General features: G+C 30.8%; 1 protein-coding gene across 2 annotated transcripts; it reads right to left on the reverse strand.

Moving 5' to 3' along the window:
* Positions 1 to 11,489: 11,489 nt before the first annotated feature.
* Positions 11,490 to 15,028, reverse strand: LOC145608927 (S-type anion channel SLAH2-like). 2 transcript variants are annotated; one of them, XM_081664509.1, is made up of 5 exons: positions 14,802 to 15,028; positions 14,003 to 14,178; positions 13,361 to 13,882; positions 12,498 to 13,268; positions 11,490 to 12,383 (listed from the first exon to the last, which is right to left on the reverse strand). In XM_081664509.1, exons 2-5 carry the CDS (start codon positions 14,159 to 14,161, stop codon positions 11,958 to 11,960), a joined length of 1,878 nt encoding a protein of 625 aa, XP_081520635.1. In that variant the 5' UTR covers positions 14,162 to 14,178; positions 14,802 to 15,028; the 3' UTR covers positions 11,490 to 11,957. The 2 variants fall into 2 exon arrangements, with proteins under 2 accessions (XP_081520635.1, XP_081520636.1); XM_081664510.1 differs by lacking the exon at positions 14,802 to 15,028 and adding an exon at positions 14,454 to 14,540.
* Positions 15,029 to 21,573: the final 6,545 nt, after the last annotated feature.

The raw sequence follows: 21,573 nt of genomic DNA on the forward strand, positions 1-21,573 counted from the left end.
TTGTATCATTCCAATTTTATCGGATGTAGTATGTCTTTATAACAATGATGTCAATGTACGGTTTTACATTTCATGTTTTTAACTGGGTTTCTCTAATTACTGCTCAATAAAGATTTTGCAAATTTTCTATGTTTGATATGTATTTGTGATATGATAGTTTAACATGAAGATTGTCACACCTTTTTTTCCAGTTTGGGCCTATAATCTCAATATAAAGACAATAATTATGAGTATCATTATTTGGTACAGCCTGTAACTAAAATAACAAAAATATTCCTTGTAATATCATTCAAGTATATAGACTCTTTGCTGTGCTCGTGGTCTGTCTCTAACAATTGGGTATTGCTTAATATTTTGCCCCATAACATAAATTCATTGCTTGAAACATGGGTATTATGAATTGAATTGAATCACTTGGTAACATGTTGAATTGAGTTGAGCTTTAGCTCGGCTTGATTTAGGTTAAAGTATGTTCGGTTTAATCTATTCTTATAGAGTTAACCTCAAAATAACCTCACTCGATCAAGTTTGAATCAATCAACATAATCACTCCGTACATCAAAACAAGCTCAACCCGTACAATGCTTCGACTAGTTGGTTGTTTTGATCTTGTCCTATTTTAATGTAAAACCTACTAACCCTCAGTTCCAAGTCAAGTCTAGTTATTGTAGGAGCCTCCACCAATCCTTTCCAACCAACCAAAAAGAGATGAACATGGATGAGGTGGGGCAAAAATATTAATTTTTTTTCAATTCTTTGTTATATATAATTAAAATTAAAATTCGACGAAATTGCCTTAATATATGATCGGTCTCATATCATAAGTCACGGTACAAATTAAAAGTACACCGTATACTATATACTATTAATGCATATATTTATAACAATTATTCTAGAGTAGGTTTTTAGTTGCTTATGTCATAAAATTCTTCCCTTTTTTGTAAGGAAAAAGATGGGGTTCATACTTCATACAAAACTTAAGAGATGGTCCACTATGATGATATCAAGCAAATTAAGGGAAGCATCCAAACAAAGGAATCCTTATCTTCTCCTAGTTTTTTAAGATATGTTTCGTCTATTTCTAGCCATCCATCATCTAATTATGCCTTTTAATTGGGAGTTTATGCATTGTAATTATATATTCCATTCATACAGAATTCATTGTTTTAATTGAGAATATAATACAAATGTACTATAATACATTAATACGAGTAGTTAGACTGTTTACTCGCAGTATAATATATTTGTCATTAGATTTGTCCAAATACGTGAGAATTACTATTTGCAATCGGATTGAATAAACTTTGACAAAAAATTTCTACCATAATAAATAAAAATAACATATTAACGTGTAATACTATTATATTTGTTTTGATGTTATTCTAAATTAAATTATCAATCTTAGGGCCTGTTCTCAATGATTGAACTGAACTGAACTGAATATTTCATAAGATAAGGAAATTAGGAGCTGAACTGAACTGAACTGATGAACTGAACTGAATTTCAATGTATGAGAACAGACCCTTAGATTTAATAACTTTTCTATGTACATCATCAAAATGTTGATGATCAAATAAAATTTGCATTAAATTTTCCAAACCTCGCTCTAATGTGTACTCGTATTATGGTAGTTATACAAGGCAATTTATATTGCGCTACAAAAAAAAAAAAAAAATAATCCTAGTTTGGTAGCTAGTGTATTTCACTAATAGGAGTATGAAATACTTGTATAAGTAGACATGATTTTTAAAAATTAGAGTAGGTCACTCATAAATTAAACATATACGTAGTATTTCCTATATATAATGTTTTTTTGAGGCTAGCATATACGTAGTATGTAAGGCAGGATGCTTCTTTCTCCTCTAGTTGTTTAGACTCGCATATTTTAAGACGAATATGCATAAATTAATCGGGTTGTCCCCCTTTTTCCTTTCAATATAAATCATCAAATATGTACTACGAGTATTTATGTGTGAATTGAGGTCGATGCTTGACCTCAATGTACATGTTTTAAATTCTCATCACTTTAATAACAAAGTTATGCTCAATTTGTAAAAGATTTTTTTTGAAAGAAATGGATTTTTTTTTAATTTTTTTTCAATAAATAAAAAAAAAATAGAAGGGTGGAACCATGGAATTGAAATTATTGAATGAAACTTATGTAATTTTAGCCCCGGTTAGCTATCAATATATTTTGCTCCTTTGACATATTCCTTATAATTTTTTTTTTTTTTTGAAGAGTGACATATTCCTTATATATATGGCCAATAAGTGGCGGATCCCGAAATCTTTAATTGTGAGTTTGAAAACTTTGAAAATGAGACAATTTTACAGAAATACATTAATTTAGTTTGATCTAATACCAAAATTTCTCATCCAAAAAAACAAACAAACAAACAAACAAACAAACAAAATTTGTATATCGTTGTCACAAACTTGATTTCTTGAATGAGTTTTTTGGGTTAAGAACTTAAGATTAAATCCTTTTTTTTTTTTTTTAAAGGTAAAAGTGATGCATGGAAGCATGCAAATTAAATCGTCAAGTTAAGAAGAGGAGACAAATTAAGTCATTGCCCCGCGTAATATATACGAGTACTGTATGTATGACTTTTATTTACTAAACTCATGTAAAATTGTGAAATTATTTTCTAATTAGAACATATCTGAAATTAATTCTTTGTACAGGATTCATTTCACATAATATCTTAACTTCAAATTCTCAATAATACTATGTGTACGTGTTATTATAACCCTTTTTATAACTCGTATTTCTTTTAACATAAAATCATTTTCCCCATCCAAATCTATTGATTTAAGTTGAATCCTATCCATTGCATTGATCTCATAGTGAATCTTACAATAATGAGACCACACTCCATGCATATAATCGAAGTGTCATGCTTCTTCAAATCAATATAAATGAAGTCATGATATAAAGATATTAGTTACTCGTACAGTTTTACTTTTCTAAGTTTATTTCCCTATTCTCATAATTTACTTGATTCTTCTAGTTATTGATATTATTGCGTGGGAAAATCATACGAAGTTTCATATTTTATATCACAAATCAAATATAATGGTCCCTCACTAAAATCAGGAAAAGAAACAAATTTCATAAATTATCATAATAATTATATAAAGCCGAGTAACAAATAAACATCACAAACTTAGAAAATAAAAATTAAAATTTAAACAAGGGGCCTTCTCTTCCCGACATAGGCAAATGGGATAGAGGTTGTATTTCTTGAACTTGAATTTGAAAGAACAGTGATATTGTCACATGTCTTTTAGCGAGATAAGGAGACATAGACAAACGTTGCTACCATATATTCCAAAAATCCTTGATAATGTCTCTTTTGTTTGTCTTCTCGAATCATGATACGTACTCTCTCTATTCCTAAATAGTACTCAAATCTGTATTATTTTATAATTATACATATATATTATAGGCTAATCTAAAACTGACAAGAAACATCTTATTGTTATGATGTAATTATTTAAACTAATTGAAAGATTGTACGTATAATATATTGATATTATAAATGACATACAAAATGTGATTAATATGAAATGGAGAGAGTATTCTCCCTTAATTTCTTTACGTATGTTGGTTTCTTCTAGTTGAAAATCATGAAAGTTAGGGACCGATAACAGAATTCTTTATATTCTACCACTTGGAGCCCTATTCGTAATTAGGCTAGGTTTATGGGGGACCTAAAACCTTATAATATTTAAAATATATAGTCGTACTTGTACTTTTCCTACATTTGTTGCTAATATTAATTTGCTAGTCACTATTGTTTACAGAAATAGTGTGTATATCATATATATACGTCCAAGATGAATAAATTTAATTGTTCTTTCTATTGCTTGAATTTGTGGAGTTTTTCAAATGAAGCTCCAATTATACCAACAAATAATGGTCCCTAATATTATCTATGTCCTTGGCAAATTGATGGAAATCCCCAAGGGTCGTTGAGGGAGAATTAGGTTTTCTAAATTGGTACGATATTTTAATTTATTGGAAGATGAATAGCTCAATAGCTTTCTCTCTCTTAATTAAGTGTCAAATAATTCGATATGGATATAATGTGCAATAATTGATTAATTAAGAACTATAGTACGTCCTAATTGATTAAATTGATTCAACCATTCATTCCGATCTATCTTATTTGCCTTAATTTGGTCATACAAGTATACATATACTCAATAGATTAATATTAGTAGAGTAAGGGCCTGTTCTCATTGACTGAACTCAACTGAACTGAACTGAACTGAATTGAACTGAACTCAGCTGAATTGAACTGAACTGAACTGAACTGAACTGAACTGAAATGAATATTTTATAAGAGAAGGAAATTAGGAGCTGAACTGAACTGAACTGAACTGAACTGAACTGAACTGAACTGAACTGAGCTGAACTGAACTGAACTGAACTGAACTGAACTCAGCTGAACTGAACTGAACTGAACTGAATTTTAACGTAAGAGAACAGGCCCTAAGAACATGTGAACTCTCTCCGAAAAGACGGAACTCTAAAAGTTTTATATTGCGTATAATTTTATAAATTTGAGATCGATCCTAAATAACAAAATTAATTACGAGTAAGCTAGAATATTTACCTCTGTTCAGTCACTTGTCTAATAGGATACTTGTAATAAGTATGTTGTAAGTAGTAAGAGTAATGTGATGTATTGGTCGTTAAGGAGTAAGGACAAACACATCATCTTGAAACCCTAGCATGCAAGAGAAGGTTTTGTGTAAGTCCGTTTCACGTGAGTCCACTTATAACATAACATCATTAAAATTCGACTTCATCAAAACCCACAACATTGGCGGAACCTTTAACCCCCGATCTAACCGACCACCTTCCTCTGTGACTAATCAAATCAAAAACAATTTCACCATCTCCAAAACTCTCGAAATCTGGATCTTCCGCCGTCAATTGGTTGCCGAAATTCACCGGATACTCATGGATTGCTTATGGAGCTTCTTCTTTCCTTGTTATCCCTCACTTTCCTTCTCCTCTCTCTCCTCAACAACCTTGCATTTACCCTGTTTTCCAGCAAGTCTTCGAACTCCGATGTCGTCTCCGTCAGCAGATGGAGTTCACTAGAGAATGGAGTTTGCTTGCTATAGAGTGATAAAATGGCAGTTTGCTAGACTAATGTTGAACACTTAAAACCTGAAATTTATGGTACCAATTTCATTAAGATTGTTGATAATCATGTTTTCTGTTTCAATAAGATTCATCTCCATTAGGTATGTTTTTTTGCAGCTTTTACAAAATTCTGATATATTATTGCCTAAAATCTGATGTATATAGCATAATATCTAATGTATATAACCTAATTTCTGACAATTTAAATATAATTTCTGATATTTAAAATCTACTGTATGACCATTATAATTTAATTCCTGACGATTGAGACCTAATATCTGACAATTATAATTTAATACCTGATAAGTATAATCTACTATCTTACCACAATTAGCTAATTTTTGACACTTATTATTTAATATCTGATATTTATAATCTAATATCTGACTATTAATATCTAATTTCTGACAATTAAGATTTTTTTTTCCTCAATTTTTTTTTTACCGGACTCATGTGAGTCCGTTCTACACAATACTTTACCAGCATGCAATGCCGACTTACAAGATTGAAGGAATTGAAATATCTTAATAAGTGAACATCTTCTTGTAATTGGAGTATTATTATAGGGTACACAAAGAATTATTTAATGAGAGAAAAGTTAACATCAAAGCTAAGCCTTTTTTTTTTATTGCCAACTTAAATTAATTATTTAGAATTCAATGCTACTATATAACGTTGGATATTGTGTAGTACATTTAGTTAAATTTTACACTGCATATATAAATTGTGGTCAAGCTGAGTAGGCCTAATTGGCCTGGCTCGCTAGTCGTGAATATCAATCAATAAGTGTTAATCGCGAATACTTCATAAATAAATTAAATAAAATCGAATTTAGGGTGAAATTAAAGTTAATTAAGTAACCTAATGTTATGAATGCAAGCAATTTTAAGGTGAAATTAAAGTTTGTCATAGGTATATTTTGGACAAAGCAAAAACAGCATGCGCGTCTATGTGGCAAACGGAGTAGAGGCCAGGGCAACCAATAACGTATGTAGTCGTACATAAAAGTTTCTATGCCAAGGTTTTATTTTAAATTTAAAAAAGTAAAAATAATTAGGAACCCCTCATTAGGAGAATCCCTAAAGTGTGAAGGTAGTGCAAATTAAAGTAAATTAAAGATGATTAGATGAATATTTACCAAGTGTGTGAGTGTGTCATTCTCATTTATAATTCAGTTTGTTGCTTTGTTTGCTTCGCTATAGATGTGTCTAATTTCTCTCAAATGGTAGACCTAGTTCATTAAGATGTTAACGATAACGTGTTCTATTTGCTACAAAATAATACAGACAAGCTAGGTTTGTATCCCAAGTATTTGATCAACTAAACAGAAACTCGTTAACACCTTACATTTAGCTACATCCATGATCGTTCATTATTATACTTGGAACACAGAATACTCGAGAATTTGGCAAAGGACCAAAATGATACACGTACGTGATAATTAAATAAAAGCAGCACGCATGATTTCCCAATGATATATCAACATACTTGTTGTATATAATACGTTGGTTTTTTCTCTTCGTCTAGCTTCTATCTGATTTGACTAATCTTTGTATGTAATCTTTTTACGAATCTAGAGAGTCGCTCTTCTTATAAAGTTGAAGACAATCATATACTATACGTATCATCATATAAAGCTTATAATTTTATTTGCATAACTTTAAAGGTTCTCTATCTTAGAAAATAAATAAAAGGCTGGTGAATTGAAGTGTTGATTATGACAATCACAAATTAAAAGATTGTTTTCTTCACAACTTATTCCATGCAATCAAAATTCATTTAGCATATATATTATTATGGTTGTTTAGAAAAAATTAAAGTAGCTGGTTTAATAAGGGCATGTAGGACTTTATTGTGATCTTTAGCTAGCTAATTAGTGTTATTTTCCTCAGTAAGGCTCTGTTCTCTATACCTCAATAGCTAATAATTTCGTATAAGTTCAAATAAAATAAAAGGTAATAGGTTCAAATAATAAGCTAAGCTAATATTATAATAATAAGGTTTAAAAAGTTCAAATTAAATAAGATTATTAGGGTTGATGGGTTCAAATATGATACGATAAATTTTAATAAGTTCATATATGATAAGTTCAAATACTAATAAGATAAGTGAAATTCAGGTGCAAAGAAAGTGTTTTTAGTTTTGTATTATAGAATATGTTGATCTTGAATACGGCTAGTCTCATCCAATTTATGGGTAAGACACCGCAACAAGGAATTGAAGTTAATAATTCAACAAGCAAGTTAATGTCACAAGTCATCACAACCCTTAAGAATATAAATAGTACACCACAAATCACCCCTCGACAAATACATACAAGTCACCACATATGTGATCGATCAACAAGTTATATATGTATCCATCAACATTGTAATACGGAGTAAGTCATTTGTTTGTTGGATCGAAAAAAAAAATGGTTGATCAGTTGAACAAAGATTATAAATAAAGAATATATACTTTAACAATCAAAACTTATTACTCGTAATTTGATAAGAAGATTATAGCCTTTAAAAAATTACTATAACACTGCATGACATTATGCATATCGATCAATGCAATTATTGTTTATAATTCCTTAAATTATTTTTCGCATAATTCTAATGAGATAAACACAACTACTACACGTTAATTATTCGCGGTAATTTGATTAATCTAGACATTAGTTACTCAAGTTACGAAGCTAGGGTCCCTAACTGCCAACATATCAAATTCAAACGTTACGTCCAAGCTACGAAATTCATTCATGGAAAGACAATATAAATTATAAACACTAAAATTTTACAACAAAATTCAGCTCAAATAAAACAAATTAACCAAATTTGTGATTGGGCTGGACCAGTAAACTGATTTGGCACATTAAACATATATGAGATTTATTATGAGCCGTAAACATTTGGTACAGTTCAACCTAAAGCCCATAAAAGTCACACTTCAATTCCAAAAAATTAAATTACAAAAAAAAAATAAAAAAAGTTGACAAATCATTTCAAGCCAAATTCCAATCGTATTTTCATTTGTTTTCACTCATTTTATTGTACTTGTTGTATGGTCTAATATATCGGTGTTGATTATGACGATACCTAGCTAGCTAGTTTATGTCACATGTCAAAATTAAGATTTAAGAACCTTATTTCAATTCATATTCTACATGAAAGTAAAGGAGGATATGATATTTGATGCCATGCAAAAGTAATTGAAGGGACAATTCTTGAAATAGTATGGATTTAGGTGGACGGTTGGAGAGATATGGACGTTAAATTTTTTTTTGGTATATATATGTCGACAAAATCTGTTTTGAAATGTTGATATCATCTTTTCATAATTCGGTATTATATCAACAAAGATAGTAAGCGCTTTCATATTATCTATTGCGTTTTCTATTGAAATTCAATTGATAACTATGCAGCCAAGTAGTTTTTCCATTGTGATTCATCAATTGATTGTGTATTGCTTTGTTTGTTTGATTCATTTTGTAGTTTTCTACAAGTATTGAAACTTATTATTTCCAAAAGTTTGTATTCCTATGGCAAGAAATCAAAGAAAGAGGACAATTTAAAATGCTATTGACTACAATTATAATTATGTGGCTAAAAAACCATGCAATAAAGTATAAACCTACCACATTGGGCTGTAGCGTGCAGTAACCTAAAGATTGGTTGTACTTCATGTTACAGACATGAGTCGTAACCACTTGGTGCAATGCAACATGCAAAGTCCGTTTCTTATTACTCGCACGTTGAAAAAGTTGTCAAATCACTAATTATGGAGAAAATCATTAGCTAATAATTATACCTTTGAAATCAGAATCGTGTCATTCCCCAAAAATAAATTTATGTACCAGTACATACTAAAATTTTGAGTAATGATAGGGCTATGTATAAGCGTTAAGGTAAAGTTTTGGGTGAGACGGACTCACGTGAGTCCACTATCATGTTTTTGGTGTTACGGGCCTTGCGATCGGATTTAGTTAGCCCGCGCCTTTTTATTGGACTTTTGTTATTGAGTCCGGTCTCACGTGAGTCCGGTCTCACACAAAACCTTTTGAAGCATTAAATATACTTCCTAAAATGGAATTAAGTTGGGAATTCATGACAAAGTCACGCACTGATCGGTGCAATTAATGTTATTTTTTTCTCAATCTTTCCTTTTTTTAAGCTTTTTTATACATAGCCCTTAGGGCTATATTTATCATTCTCCTAAAATTTTATATCTCTGATACTTGAATTTACTATAAAATTAATATATCAATAATATTGCATTGAAATTTAAAATTGACAAATAGAATTGAATTGAGAGTTAAAATAGAGTCTAAAACCGAATCATAATTGATTGGATTGAGAAGACAAATAATGAGAAGTTGAAGATGTATTAATTTGTTTGACACATCAAAGAAAAAAAATCTGAATTTTAGGTCATATTCAAATTGAAAACTTGAAAAGAGAAATGATAGTTCATTAAGTGTAAGTTTGTTATCATATAAAGTTTTTTGATTGAGACAATTCTTCAAGTGATATATATATCAACGTGATACTTTCATAAAATGATCAACAAAGAAGTTAAGAAGATCCATGTCTATTATTGCATCAAAAAAAATAAAAAAATAAAAAAAGGAGAGAGAGAGATTGATGTCTACTAAAGTGTGGAATGATACGGTAGCACCAATCACTAAATTATTTTATCATTCGTGTTGTATAAGAGACATGTGACCTATAATTCAACATGTGTTGTCTCGTATATGTTTAAGTGTCGATCAAAGTTATCTTGTACATTCCACAATAATATACTTTAATTAGTTATATTGATGTTGCTGATATTTTGTTTGTGCCATCATATGTACAAATTGTAGACTATAGCTTGATCAACTCATCATATATTTGTGTCGTAATGCTAGGAAAAATAATATTGAGGTTTGAGTAAGAGTTATCACATGTCGTAATATGGTTATTATCAGTTAATATAGTTGACAAGGTTTTTGAAAACTAATTTAATTAAATCTCACTTACTTTATGAGAATTATCAATTATGATGTGTTGGGAATTGGGATGGTCCAAAAGACATAGCTCATACTCTCGGGCTTGGGCCTTGTGCTATGATATTTGTGTTGGGTTGGTCCAAAAGGGCCTATTCAAAACCCATATAATTTCTTCATTTTGTTTTTTGTTTTTTTTTTAAATTTATTTTTTTAATTTATTTTTTTATTTAACAACAACAACAAATAAAAAAATTAAAAAATTGAAAAAAAAAAAAAAAAAAAAAAAAGGTTGAAAGCTGCACTACATTGCAAAGGCGTACTCATCACTGATACTTTTTGGATTTGACAATCCAACTCAAAGTGGATTCATGGTTTCTACCCTAATTAATAAAGTAATGCTTACGTAAAATGATTAGGTACAGATAATCAGGATAATTAATTAATATCGACTAGCAAAACGTAATTAGATTGTTAATGTATGCTTAGGCATGTAATCATAGCATATAGTATAGTACATTGTTATTATTATACATTTTTGATAAGGTTCAAATGATCAAATCATGTGTTATACAAGGAAAATATGTTTCCCTCATCTGCCAACTATTAACCAATTCAATACTTCTAATCTTGACATTAATGATAATGTTAACTATTACACAAGTTATATCACTTATATCATACAACATCATGTATATTGTTTAGTCAATCTACAGTTATACTAGCGAACATTTTTTAATATGCACAATTGCACATACACACGATTAAGATGTAATGTAACATTCTCCATATGAAAGACATGAACCATGGTGTAAGAGGTGATTCTTGGGCCGATGGGTCAAAGTGTGACCAATTAACCTATGAAAATATTGGGCTTAGCTCGAGTCATGCACTTTTTTGTTTAAAGTTCTGAACTATTCTCTTTACCCAAAAAAAAAAAAAAAAAAAAAAAAAAAAAAAATGCACTTTTTTGGACTAGTGGTTTGGCTCACAGTCACTAGCCTAGGGGACTACAGTATTTAGCTTAGGCTAGCCCAATAATCAAGCACTTGAGCCCAACTCACTGAGGTGGCCACCTCTGACTATAAATATGAACAGATACGGTGGTAAATTAGTACCTTACCTTTAATAAACATGGGTGTATCGTGTATGTAGTATAATTTACAGACCAAGCACACCAACTCAAGAACAAATTACAAGTAGTGTTACCTTAGCTTCCCTTAGATTTGTGCATATGTTATCAAACATGCAAGTCGTGCGCACGATTCGAAGCACCCGCACATCAGTGTACTTTGTGTGTGTGTGTAGCACAAATCAAATGTTACATCATGATGCGAGTGCATAACACATCAATGGGAATAAAAGGAACAGAATTGGTTTGCATAGGTAGCAACATGACCAAATTGGCAAATTTGACACAAGACTTAAAACTAGGCTCTACATTTGCTTAAAGATCTTGTTCATACTATTATGTAAAATTGTAAAGTACTTGTATATCTTTCACTACAACCTGGAGGAAAGACACCTTCCTTCTAAGTAATAATATAGCTTCAAGATCCTTCTCTAGTCCTCACCTCACTTCGTAATTCTCTAACTCTTTGTACACAATGTACAAACCGAAAATTTCTTATTTACTTAAATAACAAGATCAACTCATATCTTAGTAGCATATATTAATAAGCCTCTGTCTCAATACTTGGCAGTGTTAGAGAATTCATTGGCTCTTTGTTGGTGACTTAGATGAGTGATAACGCTTAATCCGATTTAATGCGTTTAATCCCTTGCTCTTCATCATTTGACTGATCAAAACATATTGCAAGAATATTTCTAGGCTTCAACATTTTCCTTTTCATTGCTTTTTGGAGGTTCAACAGAAGCTTCCAAATCATTATTCTCTTCAGTATTGACAAACTTTAGGTACTGTTCAATGTCTTTAGTGTCTGAGCTACCATGTCTCAAGTGTGGAAACCACCTCTTACGCGATGGCTTAACTGGCCTGTCACTGATGGCAATAGCAATGTCATTAGGGAACAGGTTCCGGAACACAAAGGCATGGAGGAGAGTAGACACGAGTAAGGATGTGACTACAAGTGTAGATATCGCGGTTAGGATCAAGGCCAAGGTCCGTGTTACCCAATTTGTTACTTCATTAGAGTACTTTAAGGTAGCAATTGCTGCTCCGGTCATAGGGAATGTGTAAGCCCACCACGCCAATGAAAATGTAAATCCTCGGAAGAAATTGATCCGAACAGCCTGTTCAAACATACAAGGGACTTAAAATGTTAAGGTACTAGTCACCAAAAACAGAACAAAATTAGCATTAATGAAACTTTACATTTTGATGACAGGTTTATTAGATAAACTTACCAATGAGAAGTATAGGAAGAGGGCAATAAAATAAGCAATTCGCGATCCATAATCAAAAGAGCCTTGGATCTTAGCCCAAGCCATGGATGCAACACTAGGTGCAGCAACAAAGAGGAAAAACACAGGGTGGAGCTCCTTAGGAAGTGTCTTATTAGTAGGAAGACGTTGGTAGAGAGTCACGAACAACACGGTGTAGTGAGCCATGCCAACCGCGAAGAAAAAGATAGGTCCTTCCTTAAGACCCATAGATGCACCCAACAATGCACCAACAAAGTTGCCAACAACAGACAAATGGTTCACAGGGTTAGCCACTTTGGAGAGCCTTCGTTGCCCTCCGGACATCCACTGACCATAGATCTTAAGCTCGAGGCACAAAAATGGGAACATTAGCACATACCATAGTGATTGATGAAGGTCTTTAGTCACCGATGCAGGGCAACCAAGGGCTAGGAAAAGGAGTGATATGAATGGAGCAAAGAAGAAATTCACCCTGATTGGATGGTAGTACTCACGACGAACAGCCTCGAAGTAGAAGATCAACTTCAAACCATAGATAATAGCAACAATTACCACCAATATAATGGAGATTGTCCAAAGTATCAAGTTTACCAAAGGGCTAACTTTGAGGAAACTTGTGGAAGACGAATTCGCAATGGTTTTCCACAATATGGCTTGGCTACTCACACCAAGACATATACCAAATGACGCAATAGGAAATCTAAGAAGAAATGGCCACGTCTTGTCATCCGGCAACATCAACTCCTCTGATGGCTGCAAAAAAAAAAAAAAAAAAAATAATTATAACTTATAACCTTGTTATATCCTCTAACATGGTATCAGAGCCATTAAAAAAAAAAACTCACCCGAAGAGTGTCCAACTCGGGTCCTTCTAATGCATCAAAATACCGATCCACAGGCATAGCCTCGCCTTCTCCATGATCACGAGGCTTACGTTCCTGCTGAGGCTCAACCGGTTTCCCTCTAAGTTGCGACAACGACCTCTCAAGCTTCCCTGACCATGTCTTAAAAGAATCAAACCTCACATCCTTAAGACGTTCGACATGAGGATTCCTTGGCATAGGGCCGGAATACTGAGAAGCACTCGCACTTGACCTCCCACCCTCAGCATAAGTTGCAGCTCTAGGCATTGGTTGCGAATAAAATTTCGCCTCAGTAGTAGGTTCAGGAAGAGAAGTAGTATAAGTTTCAGAAGAAGGCGAACCATGTGGAACAACTTTGGATGAAACTTCTTGAGTTTGATCATTAAAGTTAACCTTCTTTGGTGTTTGTGAACGACTTCCTACTGGTGTTGCTGGCATACTAATTGAAACAGAATGAATTCTTTCTGCTTCATTCATGTTCTGCCCAATTATTACTTCACTTTCCTGTTTTTTCATACAAACATGTATCAATATCATAACATATACAGTAATAAATTAATTCATACATATATATATGTAAATCTATTAGTACAAGATTAATGAGAAATTAATATTAAAACTTACTCTGGCAATAGTTTGTTGATCTGTTGTAATCTTGTCAATGCCTTCAATAGTATCAAATCCTTGTATTTCCTTAGATGATATAACAGTAAAAAGAGTTGGAATCTCAACCTCTACTTCTGGTTTCGGGTTCGATCCCGGGTGCTCGCCGGCCTTCTCCATGACCAAATTAAATCTGACTGCAAATTAAGGATTTTTTCTTAATCAATCAACAATATTCACTAGAATATCCCATAAAAAAATAATTAAACAAACTAATCAAAAAATGCAGCAATATGAACTAGTATTGAAAAGTACATTTATACCTGTACCTAATAATAATTAAAACTCAACCAAAAACTGGTAAACAAAATATGAATCACTTGCTTAAAACCCAGTTGCTTAACTTGATTAGCTACTTATAAATATTAATTAAGATAGATGCATCTAGAAAAATGTACACAATTACACCTACTGTTTACTTTTGAATAAATCTGTAGCAGTTGATTTTGACTTGGCTGCTTTGCTTTTTTTGGTTGGGATTATCATTTATTATTACTCATAATCCGTTTATATTGTCGGAGTAATATGGCATCTAAAATACAGTATACCCTTTACTTTAATAAAATAAATAAATAAAAGCACAGCAGCCAATGTACAATAACTAAGCCGCGGTAAAAATATTATACGGGAATAAATTCATTAATTGAAAGTCATACGACCACACATCAAATATGGTACACCTGTGTGTTGCGTAAATGCGTAAGTACTGAAAAAACATGCTATTGCATAAACATTAGATGTGGTTTAAAATTAGTCTTACCTGAAACCTGGAAAATCTGAAACGTTGTTCAAATCTCAGTGATGATTTTCTACTAGAACCAAAATTTATGCCGCGATCTTAGCCTTAATGTTTTTGTAAAAATAAGATATATTTTATCTTTTTCTTTTGGGAAAATGAATAAAATTGAGAAAATGTAAAGAGTAGTAAACAAAGCCAAGCTGTATTCTTGGTTTTGTTGTTAGAGCATGTGCCTTAGATTGAGAGGAGTGAGTAATATATATAGCCTACAAAATGTGGGAAATAATATTTTTTCGGCGAAGTTACGTCAAAGGTACAATATTTTTTTATGAATATAATATAGTTTTATTTTGTTTTATATGACCGTGACGTGTATTTATTTATTAATTTTGAAAATAAGTGTTTTTATTTAATTATTTATCTAATTTTGAAGTGGCAAATCAGGTAAAGGAAATGGTGACAATATATTTGCAAAGGTTATAATCTGGGATTTTTTGTTAGGTCAGCAAAATTGTTAATTGTATAAATAAATTATTATATACTCCTTCGATAATTGATTGGTGTATTTTGATTAGTGATTACTATTGGGATTCTAGCCTCCTTGTTAATGGGAAACTATCTTTTTTTTTTTTTTTTTTTTTTTTTTTGTGATCCAAGTGAGGAATGAATTCCAGAAAGAAATACAAAGAAAAGGAAAAGCAAAGACAAACTGAAAACAAAGAAAACACACCAACTACCAACAAAGCTAAGAAGACTAAGGAGGTACTAGGCGTGGTAAGGCCACTCCCCTAGCATCATCAGCCAAAATTCTACTAAGCTCTAAAGGAACCGTCTCGATTAATAATACTCCGTGTCTTGAGTGACTCCGCGGTTGGCTAACCAATCCGCCGCGAACCAATCCGCCGCGCGATTGCTTTCTCTATAAATATGAGCAACTTTTATCTTCCAACTTGCATCCTTGAGCATCAAAACTTTGGTAGAACAGTTTCTTAAAACATGAGGGTATAGTGGTCTTTCATGCATGAAAATAAGTAATATGTTGGTCATTTCGATGGTTATAAATAATTGAAAATTGATGAATATAGCCTTAAATTCGACGAGTTTATATGTCATCAAAACTAAATACATAGTAGAAAACAATTTTTTGATAATCAATTTAATTGTAGTTTCTCAGTCACTTTTTACCATCCTACTTGACATGTAAGACAAAATAAGGGACATAAAAAAATCAAAATAAAACATTAAATAACATTATAAAGAGGGATTTAGCTGGGCCATTTGAGTGAAAAAGTGAGGGTAAAGTTGAAACAAATTAATAAGTTATTGACTCAAACAAAAAAAAAAAGATGTCAAGTAAAAAGGTGAAAAAGAAAAGGGGTCACTCATTCAATGAATATTTCTAACTGACTTGTTCTACGTACTATCTACAAAGTTTGTGCTATGGAAAGAAAGCAAGCCTTGCTCAGCTTTTATTGAGCAAATGAGCACAACACTCATCAATAGACAGATATATACTCCTTTTTATTACTCGTACTTACATTTGTAAACTTGTACGTTTTTTACTTAATTGAATTTATATCACGGAATATATTGGAGGTAAAATGTATTGACAAGCCACTGTGTTTAATTTAACTAAAATTACAATGTTGCATAAATACTTGTCTATACTAATAAAAAATGTCAACCATGTATATATTGAATTACTGATGTACATCCTTAGGATATACTCATAAAAAATAAAAATTAAAAATAAAAGATACGAGTATATAGAATTGAAAATACAGAGTACAAATTCAAACAAATCCCGATTACAATGATATAATTAAGTATCATTTTATCATGCTAATAGAAGTATTATAGCATACATTCATTTAATTTTCCAAATCTAAAAAGCAATGCAATTAGAATGATGAAGATGATCGAGGTGACGAGATGAGATGATAATAGTAGGTTTTAATGTTTTATGGTCGACAAATTAGGTATACCATGGATATGACGTGCAAAATGCAAACTATTTATTTTGATTTTTGGGAGACACGAGTTTAAAGTGCAACTTTATTTTCATGAGGATTGCAAAGTGCAAACTTACTTGTACAAAAAAAAAAAAATATTTACTCGTACCGTAATATTACTTTGTTGACTAATACCATTTAAACAAGATTATCTCCTAAAGTTATTGGGCATAATGTATATGCATTTTCTCTAAAGTTGATAAACTTTACTACTACGAAATTTGGTGACGAGGTCATCCAGGAAATTAAATACTTTTTTTTTTTTTACTTTACAAATATTAGGTAATCGTATCTAATCTATATTAACATGTTAAATCTTCTTAGTACATGTATTGATTGATTTATGTATATATTAGGTCAAAATAAGATTAATTAGCAACTTTTAAAATTAAAATACGAGTATAAAACAAAATTAAATCTTCTAGATATTTAGTTCCTTTTGTTTGTTGAAATATACAAGTAATTAATAGTATAATTGTTACTCGTATAATATTACGACTTGTCGTAATTTGACAGGGAAACTGATATCAAACAAATTAATTAATTAAAGATTAAGTTAAGTACAGCAAATAAAGCGGCTAGAGATAAAGAAAATAGTTAATTAAACATTAGAAGTATATTTTTATAATTATAATTATTAGTTTAGTCATCAAGCCGGCATATGAATGGTTGCTTGTATATAAGCTGTACCTAAATATAGATTTAGACGCGAAAAATAGACATTGAACACAAAACAAGCATCTTATACCATAATACGGAGTATCCAACCTTAGTTCATCATAATAAATTAATAACCTCAATTATTTTATTGATTGATGATTAAACAATATTTTACTAGTTTTCCTATTGAAATTATTCTTGTATACTCTTCTAATCAATATACGTAATCTTGTTTATTGGCTTATTCCAGTATTTGGAAAAGTCGATATTAAGCTAAGCTAAGTGTTAATTACTTCCTTGTACCATCTATTTTCAATCTATTAGCTATTACTGTATCATATTTGGAATTTTACACTTTAATTTCAATACACAAAAGTATGACAGTTTAACCGTTAATATATACAAAGTATTTTGTTAATCTTTTACTTGAAAAAAAAAAGATAGTTTAATTTGAAAGCATTTAAGCATGGGTAGATGCACTAGGGATATATAAGAGGGGTCAAATGCTTAAAATATACTACGTACTTCGTAGTAGAACAAAGCAATAGTTTTTTTTTTTTTTTTTTTTTTTTTTTTTTTTTTTTTTTTTTTTTTTATCTTTCTTGTAATCAAACTTGACCCCACTTATATAGTTACATTATGGTTAAATGAGGTTCTGCACTTATTGTTCTATAAATTGTCTAGTACTCGTATAAGATACAAATTTATAAAAACCAAAAATAAAATTGAGCTAATAGTACAATACTCCGTAGTAATAAATTTTTAAAAAATTATCTTTATAATATGATCCATTTTAGATCCGCCACTATTTGAAAGTATATACAGTATATCTGTATATGAAATTGAATCCAACCAGATATCACAGATATTTGTTTTTAATTTGTCTACATAAATATCATAATTTTTTTAACAAATGGTCAAAGGGAAACTCAAATGTGGCAATAGAAATACAGTTATACAGATGGGAGGAAGTATGTAGCTGTTGGTCTAACACAGTATGCATGCCGATCACATAAATTAAGGAGAATTGTCAAAGGATTAACACCAACTATATATAGCAGAATTGGTAATCATCAAATTAAAGAACTCCATATATGATTATGATTATTGATTACCAATACATGATTAATTAGATCCTTATCGTCTAACTAACAACTTGTTAGACAGCTGTGGCAAAAATGCTTGTAATTACATACAACACATAAATTAAAGATTATTATAAAATTAGTAGACTACTATTGGAAAGAAAATGAAGCTATCATCAGAAATATAATACGAAGTATAACACATTTAAATCAAGGTCATTATTAATGGCGTAATATTCAAACAACTAGTCCGTAAGATGAAAAGGAAGTCAATAATTTTGTTACAACAAAATTAAAATAAAAAGTCAAATTAGATGTACTGGTTTAGAGTGACAAAAATAGTAGGTCCCGGGATTACAGCTAATTCCAAAAATAATTCAACAGGGATTTGACACGGACACCCAGCTGTTTTTAGTGTACAGCGTGTAATTTGTAGTTTGCCAAAGACTGTTAACTACGGAGTAGTACTTTTGGGGAAAAAAATAAAATTAGGAAGCCTTTAAACATTAGGAAGCTCATCTCACGAGGGGAATTTCTAGTATGAAGTAATTACCGACCAAGTATTAGGGATAGAAATGGACATGCATGCGCTAGGCCTTCACGGCACGGAAATGGCTTGGTTTGACATGAGCCTGTCACAAGCCCTCTACAACATAAGAGGTACAATGGTGAGCCTTGGAGTGTATATACAGGAACATCTTTTTTAAGTTTCGAGACAACATGTGGGCATGGCACTTTGTCGAGCCAAATAAAAATATACTTCCTCTAGTCCATTGCTAATGTGATGCTATATAGGAGGGTAATACCGTAATTTATTTCGATTCCTAATAAAAACATTAGTTTAACCTTTAATATCTCTAATTAATAGGTAAAATCATAAAAAGTAGGTAAAATCATAATTCATAAGAAGTTGAAAAAAGTTGAAAAAAGATACTTATAAGATGTCAATAGTTAAAATGTCAAATTATTAAATCAAACATGATTTACATTAATCAATTCTTATTATTTTTTTTATACATTTTTTATATTAAAAAAAAAAAACTTCATATAAAACATTTGAGACTTCAGAAGTTCAGACTTGGATCCGAAAAATTCGAATTCGGGCTGATCTTGAAGGATGAGAAAATGGGTACGGCTCTTAGCTAGGTATGAGAAAGAAGAAAAATTGGAAATATCCAAGACGATTCTTTATTATAATAAAGTGCAGATAACAAGTTGGATTTTGGATTGTTATATACATTATGCTCCCGAATTGATGGATGCTTTGCAAGTTTATCATTACTTAGCTAGGTAAACAAATACGAAATAAAAGTACCTGCAAAATTATATAATCCATTAATTAATTACAGCTAGCTGGACCGAAAAAGATAGACTAATAAACAATATAATTCTACCAATTTTTTTTGAAGAGAGTATAGTACAATCTTACACTCTTACTAATCTTTTTTCATTAAAATATTGCCTGAAAATATTTCATGGTGTTTCAAAGATAATGCTATACACTGTTATTACCTGAAAATATAGTAGTGAATTGTGACAAAAACCTAACTTAGCTTCAATAATATTAGATTAATGCTTTAATAATTCAATTTGGGTTGATCTTTATGTTAGAGAAAATCTAATGTCCTCCACTCTAACAATTTGATTATAAATTAAATTAAACATCATTATTGTTTGGTTAGAACAAAATATTTATAACGAAGAACAATCAACTCATGACCCTTGTTACAAATGAATTGGTGATGTAAGTATTTTAATTACGAGTAGTTGTTTAAATTTTTTACATTGTGATTTGTCATCCACCTTATATTGTTTTGAGAATTAAGACCGACATAACAAATTTAAAATAGGAATAAAGTTGATATATCGACGTCTAAACCTAGCCACACGCTCACACTGCCTCGATCACAAGTCACTACTATACTGTATTTGATTGAAGGATGCTCATACAACCATTAAGCTTTATTCTCATTGGTGTTATTGAAATTCATAATTCCTTTGTTGATTGTTTATGATATTGTTGTGTTTGATTCTCATATTGCCATTATTATATTATTGTTTGTATCTCAAGATCTCTACTTTCTATTCCCCAACATTATTAAGGTCCACAACAAAAAGATTCAAAGCCCTAGTCGTCATGCATCATCATTGTTTCATGGTGTTTTCTTTGCTCCCTAATTTGTGATTTTTTTTTCTCTTGTTAATCATAGCCTATCTTAAAGTTCACATTTGAAACCCTAGTCAATATCTTATTTGTGTTTAAGATTTTCTCAGTAAATTAATAACTATAGATGTACATAAGAGAATATTTACGAGAACTCTAATAAGTTCAAAATTACATAAATAGTATCTTTCAATATACACAAAAATTCTCTATCGTCTTTATAAAGTTGTTTCGTAGAATACAAAGTGCAACATTAATACATTATCTAGTGTTTAAAAAATTGTAATAAATAAAGAAAAAGTAATCCTTAAAATAGTGACACTAAAGCTCACAAAACTTGACCTATAGTAGAGCCAATTCAAACTATTGAGTACTCACACTTTAGTCACATTGAGTTGCAAGTTGGTGAAAATGAGAGTGAAAAAGTTCATTTGGAAATTGGAATAAAAAAGTATGAATGTAAGAAATTTACAAGTGGAAAATAAATTGACTGTTTTGGAAAGTAGATACAATGGAAAACAATGCAGCCTAGGATAATGATGGAAGAGAATTTTCCTTTGAAGAAAAATTGAGTGGAAAGCACGGATAATTGATTTTAACATTGTCTTACATTACTGTTTTATCCATATCTATAATTTGATTCAAACTTGTAGACCTTATTCGTTATTCACCAAGAATTTTGTGTAATACTTTGTTGAATTTCTAATCTCAATTGCTAGACTCTTACTAGACTATTATCTAAGTCATTGCTAAGAGTAAATGCTTTAATGGTCTAAGTTTGATGAGGTTACTTATTAGGAGAAGTATGATACGAGTAATAAATTAATTATACTACATTCATTTCATATTTTTTGCAACTATAATTATCATAG

The sequence above is a fragment of the Chenopodium album genome, chromosome 23 (genome assembly GCF_948465745.1).
Source record: "Chenopodium album chromosome 23, dcCheAlbu1.1, whole genome shotgun sequence".
Classification (NCBI taxonomy): Eukaryota; Viridiplantae; Streptophyta; class Magnoliopsida; order Caryophyllales; family Amaranthaceae; genus Chenopodium; species Chenopodium album.